Source organism: Orycteropus afer, unplaced genomic scaffold, assembly GCF_000298275.1.
Source record: "Orycteropus afer afer isolate SDZICR_OR568_19922 unplaced genomic scaffold, OryAfe1.0 scaffold00032, whole genome shotgun sequence".
NCBI lineage: Eukaryota > Metazoa > Chordata > Mammalia > Tubulidentata > Orycteropodidae > Orycteropus > Orycteropus afer.
The window spans coordinates 4,893,838-4,900,627 of NW_006921619.1; the positions used below are offsets into that span (position 1 = coordinate 4,893,838).

At 43.0% G+C, this 6,790-nt stretch overlaps 1 protein-coding gene across 1 annotated transcript in view; it reads right to left on the reverse strand.

The window, feature by feature from the left end:
- MCF2L2 (MCF.2 cell line derived transforming sequence-like 2) overlaps nt 1-6,790 on the reverse strand; it is a 334,093-nt gene that overhangs the window by 38,612 nt on the left and 288,691 nt on the right. The window contains exon 23 of the mRNA XM_007936022.1: nt 1,031-1,246. Coding sequence (XP_007934213.1) covers nt 1,031-1,246 — 216 coding nt within the window. The remainder of the gene's footprint in view (nt 1-1,030; nt 1,247-6,790) is intronic.

Here is a 6,790-nt window from a genome sequence, read left to right on the forward strand (position 1 = left end):
TACTTCTGTAGTGATACTGCCTCGGAAACCCAAGGAGGGGTCGCTATCAGTCGGGTCCGACTTGACGGCACATAACAACAACAACAAGACCATAAGTAAAAAAGGCTACTATGAATAAATTAACAATTTTAATTACAAGAGCACTCATACACATTAAAAATTGTCTGTGTGTGTGTGTGTGTGTGTGTGTGTGATACACAGCTAGGAAACATTTCCTATACAAACAAGAGACAGTGCTTGCTATGAGCATGAGTCCCTAGACATGCAGGGTCAGGATGCTGCCTACAGTTATACACAAAGATGCCCATTGAGAAGGGCAAGAAGTTGAAAGCCAGCTCAAGCTCTCATTACTCTTTTGCCTTAGAGGAAAGAGACCATTTCCTCTAGTCAGACTGTACAGACAGTCTGCTGAACGGTGCCCCGTCTCTCCTCAGCATGAAAACACCTCCATGCGAGCCCTGACCCCACTCAGTGACTGACTACAAGCTTTGACTCTGGAGTCAGATCAGCCTCAGTGTGTATTCTGGCTTTGCTGTTCAGCAATTTAACTTCACCTCTCTATGCTTCAGTTCCCTTATTTCTTTAGGATTGTGGTGACTTCCCAGGTACAATAACCAAAAACCGAACTCACTGGTATTGAGTCAATTTCAACTCCCAGTGACCCCCTTTGGTTTCCGAGGCAACACATCTTTCCAGAAGTAGATTGCCCCATCTTCCTTCCATGGAGTGGCTGGTGGGTTTGAACTGCCAACCTTCTGGTTAGCAGTGAAATACCTTAGGCACCTCGCCACCTGATCTCCTTAACCAGTTGCCATTAAATCAACTCTGACTCACAGTAATCCCATGTATGTCAGAGTAGAATTGTGCTCCATAGGGTTTCCAATGACTGATTTTTCAAAAGTAGGTTGTCAGGCCTTTCTTCCAAGGTGCCTTTGGATGGACTTGAAGCTCCAACCTTCTAGTAAGCAGCTGAGCATTTAAGTGTTTGTACTACCCAGGGACTCCCCAGGTGCAATAGGACCTCCATTACCTTCATAGACTTCTTAAAGCTGTAATGAGGAGATAACCCCTGGTCACTGGGCTCCACTCGGATCTTACAGAACATTATTCCTCTTTCAAATAGATAGATTTGCCTCTGGCTGGGCTTAAATCGCATAAAATCCTTCATCTTATAGCGATCCTTGTGAATTGTCCAGACGTTGAAAGGGCCGTGCATCAACAGTTTGCCCAGGTTTCCTATATCGTCCTTTTAGAAACACAGACACAAACAAAGAAGCCATTGAATTACTTGAAAGAAATCTTTCAAATGATAATGCCTGTGTATTTGAGGTATGTAATCTTCAAATAAAAAATACAACTTTGTGAGCCTCCCTGAGCAGGTATCATTCAGCTACATGAGGTAGTAAGTTCAGCTGTGGGAGGTAGGATACTTAAAACATTTGATTAATACTTGAACTAAAGATATTAGTACTCTGATGTTGAAATTAATATTAGTTAGCAGAATTTCATTTATTTGCTTTTGACCCCAAAGTCTCCTTAATAAGGGGCAAAAATTAGCATTTTAATTATGCATCTAAGAGACAGAAACTTTGCTGCAGTATGGAACTATGCAATCCTTGTGCTCCACCATCATCCTAACCTGCTTCAGGTATATGAGAACCTTAGGCCATCAGGTTCGTTCTGAAAAGAGAATGCTCAGTATGATATAATCTTTGTAAGATGTAACCATTAACAGAAACAGTAATCACTTTCAACTCTGCATGAGTGGATGGTGAAGAAGTAATTCCAAATGATAGGTTATTTTTAAAGAAGTCCATTTGGCTCCAAAGCCCATTCTAATGCCTCTCTCTCCACCCATAACCCTGCCTTCCCCACACATGTGTGACTGGACGTCCAAATGATATGACCCTGGTTGCTGTGAGCTCTTCCCACAGGATGGTATGGTGAGACAGGCTGGGAGCATGCTGAGCTGCAGGGAGGACCCTTGCATTTTATGTGGTATTTTCCCAAAATTAAATCACTTACAAGCAGATAATAAAAAATTTATTTCCCTGAATCCAAGTGCCAAACGAAGAAAATTATTTTAGTAGGACTGGGCTAGAGAAATTTCCCTGCACTACATCTGGCTGAGATAAATTCCTATGATTTCTGAAAGTTAATACCAGAAATATGTATATTATTTTATAATTGACCATTCATTATTTGCAATCTGTTGTTTAGAACTTGAGTAAACTGTGAATATCTTTTTGAAAAGGAATTGACTGCACTGTTGAATTGGCAAATGTGTTGTATGTATTTCTACTATAATATATAATGGGAGCTCTGGTAGTGTAGTGCCTAAGACACTTGACTGCTAACCAGACGCTGGCTGTTCAAACCCACCAGCCACTCCTTGGAAGGAAGATGGGGCAATCTACTTCCATAGTGATACCACCTTGGAAACCCAAGGAGGGGTCACTGTGAGTCGGGTCCGACTTGACGGCACATAACAACAACAACACTATAATAATAATACAAAGGAGTTGACTGTACTATTGAAATTTAAAAAAAAAAAAACCTCTAAGAGAATAAACCATAACCATTTCAGTGGTGCTTGTGGGCTATTTTCTGCGCTAATTTGCTCTTTTTGTTTTGTGAGGGTTGTATGTGTAAAGTGTGGAGAATGAAGCCCTCAGTGGAGAATAGAGAACCGCAGCCATAATGCACTCTTTCTTATAGTTTTCTCTGTAGAGCCCTTTCACATCTCTGGTTAGATTATTCCTAAGTACTACATCTTTTGGGTGTCTTATTAATAGTATTGTTTTTCTAATTTCATTCTCACAGTTCTCTTTGTTAGTATAGAGGAATCTGATTGATATTTGTATGCTGATCTTGTGTTGAATCCTTCTATAAGTTCCAGTAGCTTTCTGGTGGTATCTCTGAGATTTTCTATGTATGGAATCATACCATCTGCAGATAGGGATAGTTTTACTTCTTCCTTCCCCATTTGGATGCCTTTGATTTTCCTCTCTTGCCTTTTTGCTCTAGCTAGGATTCTAATTCAGTGTTGAATAGGAGTGGTATAAATGGCATCCTTGTCTGGTTCCTGTTCTGAAGGGGAAGTCTTTCAGTTTCTTCCACAGAGAATAATATTGGCTGCAATGCCTTCTTTCTTAAAAGCATCATGATCCTTTTCCATGCTGCACAAGGCTTAGCTTGACCACATTCTGAGACAGGGTGGATGGCCCTGAGGACCTTTAAGAAGTTTCACTCTAGCTGGGTACTTCAAGGGCACCTCTGCAAATGGAACCCTCTGTGATTGCTTTCCTTTGGTGTTGTGGTCTTGTGCCATTAAGTCAATTCTGATCCCATGTGTTACAGAGTAGAACTGCTCCATAGGGTTTTCTTTAGGAAACCAGACTGCCAAGCCTTTTCTATGGCAGTATGGCTGGGTAGGTTTGAACCACCAATCACTTGGTTACTAGCTCAGTGTATACCATTTGCATTATCCAGGGACCTTGCTTTTTCTCCTTTAAACCTATAAAATTTGGACTAGCTGTAGGTATAAATAGCACAGGAAATAAGTCTTAGTCAAAGTAACTGTCAAGAGTAGGTGCTTAATATTTGCAACATGAATAACTATCTTTGGTCATTGCTATTTTAAAATGTATTTATATTGTATCTCACTTCAAAACTGTATACACTTTACAAAAAATATATACAGAACAGCTATAGAGAAAAAACAGCTGAGGAAATTAAGGTTAAATAAAACTAAAACTAAAAAAGCAAGATGAAAAGTTTGTGTACAAAATCCACACAATAAAGCTGTGTAAACTTGCCGCAGAGAGAAATATGGTGAGTTACGTAATTGATTATATCTGAAAGGAAAACACAAACCATCGTTCAGGAAAAGCACAGCAGTCCTGCTAATAAGAGAGAAATATTATTCCCCACAGGTCCTCATGAAGGATCACTGAGTCAAACACTGAGCAATGTCCTTAAACATATCTCATCAAATATAGATTAATGTACTGTATATAAAGCAGTCTTGAAGATAACATTTCAGTGAAAGTGGAGGAATCACTTCAAAGAAATTCTAAAGGAGTCCAGAATAATGGGGTGGGGTGGGTCCAGGCTTATATCTAATGACCTTCACTAAACTGGAAGGTGTTAGTGAAGGCATCTGTCAGGGCCATAGGCTCCTGTAGAGGAAATAGCCCTGATTATGCCTTGATGAACAGGTGACCGTAGGCAGTAACTTTTGTGTACCCTATCACCTCTGAACTTTCCCCTCAAGACACCCACAGAGGCCTGCACCTTTGCAAGTACTTGACCAAAGGGATGCTATTCCAGAGAGGAACCAGCAGGTGACAACAGGACCTTGGTACAAAAGATGTGCGAGGAGACAAATCTGATCCTCCTCTGAACCGAGGAGAGCTGAGGAGGTGTGAACAGCAGGAGTCACAGCTGTTAGGTACTTTATGAGAGGGCAGGTGGTGGAATAAACAATAAGGAAGCAGAGTTATGAAGGTGAATCACCAGAAACTATGAGGAAGGAAAAGAACCTGATGGAGGGAAAGAACCAGCCAGTAGGTGTTGAGAAGAGAGAAGAGTAGGCATTGTGGGGTGTAGCACATTAAAGGCAGAACACACGAGTCAGTGCCCCTGACTCCCTCCTCCTTACCAAGGTCCCAGAGCTGCTGTAGATCCTGGAGTGGTCTAGCACCCATCTCCATGAGCCCTGGGACTCTGACATTGTTCTGACTCTTCCCAAGGCTCTGTTGGGTCAGTTTCTTCAGAAAGCCTGTCGTCACTGGAGGCCACTGCAAGGGATCACTGAAACAGCAGGCTACCTATCCTTTGGAACAACTTGCATAAACTTTCTCGCGACCATACTTGTGATGACATTGGACATCTCAATGCTCAAGGCCCATTCTCCAGGAAAGCACCTGCTCTGCACAGTCCTGATGAAGGACAGGCAACCACACTGGACTGTCAGCCAGAACAGATGCCTGTGTGGGCACCCCACCTCCAGAGGCAAGTGGCAGAGGGAATTCTCCTGGCGAGGACCAAGGATGATGCTTGGCCATCTTCTCAACTGTATGTACCTTCTGCCTCCAGTCAGATTATAAACTCAAAACCAAACTCATTGCCATCAGGTCTGTTCCCACTCATAGCGACCCCCATTGGGTTTCTGAGGATGTACATCTTTACAGAAAGTAGATTGTCCCATCTTCCTTCTGCAGAGTGGCTGGTGGGTTTGAACCACTGACCCTCTGGTTAGCAGCCAAATGCTTTATCCACTATTCCACCAGAGCTCCTCAGTAATACTGTAGTTGGTCCCAAGGCCAGAGATCACACATTCAGCCTCTTGCAGACACTTGCCCACTGTTGTTAGTTGCCATTGAGTCAGTTATGACTGATGGTGGCCCCATGTAATGCAGAATAGAACTGTTCCATAGGGCTTTCTTGGCTTTACTTTTTATGGAAGCAGACTGTTTTTCTTCCACAGTGCTACTAGGTGGATTTGAACCAGCAACATTTGGTTTTGTAGTCAGAAACAAATTGTTTACACCATCCAGGGACCTACTTATCTCCTAAACAAACAAACAAACAAAAACCTCACTGCTGTTGAGTCAATTCCGACTCACAGTAACCCCTCCTTGGGTTTCTGAGGCAGTATCTCTATGGAAGTAGATTGCCTAGTCTCCCTTCCGAGGAGTGGCTGGTGCGTTTGAACCACCAGCCTTCTGGTTAGCAGTCAAATGCCTTAGACACTTATTGGCATTTAGTGAGTGTCTGGGGGGCATGAAACTAAATGCTCAGCACTGTGAGGGAACACTAATTTATTCAAGAAGTTAATTCAGTGATGCTCCCCCCGACCAGTTTTTCTACTGGTGACATAAAAATGTGGACATCACTTTGGTGTGCGGAAGAAACACATAGATGTGAGCTCAGAGATGGAACACAGGGCGTCTCCCAAACAAATAAGCAACGGATAAGTCAGATGATCATTTTGCTCTGCAGTAAGAATCTACAACGTGACTACATTGACCAAATGAGATAGAGAAAATCGAGTGAAGCTAGACTTCAGGAAGAGACCCCTTCTAGGTGCCCAGATTTCCTCTACGGAAGTAGACTGCCCAATCTTCCTTTTGAGGAGTGGCTGGTGAGTTTGAACTGCCAACCTTCTTGTTAGCAATCAAATGCCTTAGGCACTACACCACCAGAGCTCCCTCATTATTGACAGTGACAGCTAATTGGACATAGGTAGGTACTTCCTGTAAAAAGAAGCAGGAAACATCTGGGTAAGTCAATCAGCACAAAGCCTGGCCAGAAATAAAAAGCAGAAGCTGTGGGACAGAAGAGCCAGTGATTATAATAGCTAGAACAAAGGGGTCCCTTCCCTTCCAGCCTGATCAGGTACCTTCAATAATTCAGCCCTAGTGTTGTTAATTCAGCATTTCCTGGGTGTCAGGCTGGATGCTGGGTGTCATACCTGTGATCCCATCCTCATTTATTCCTCACAGTTACCCTTTGATATTACAAGGGTGGGAAGCTGCACCAGGCAATATCCCTGAATCATTAAGATTATTTACTCAGCTTTATTTCTTCTGTTGGCCCAGAGTAGCAGGCTGGAAGAGCAGGAGAAAGGGGATAAAAGCCAGGAATCTGGACAGAAGAGCAGTCAGCCCCAGGGTTACAGGTGAGGAGAGACATCTCAGGGACGCTCAAAGTAGCAGGGGGGAAGAGCAGGAGAAAGGGGATAAAAGCCAGGAACCCGGACAGAAGAGCAGTCAGGCCCAGGGTT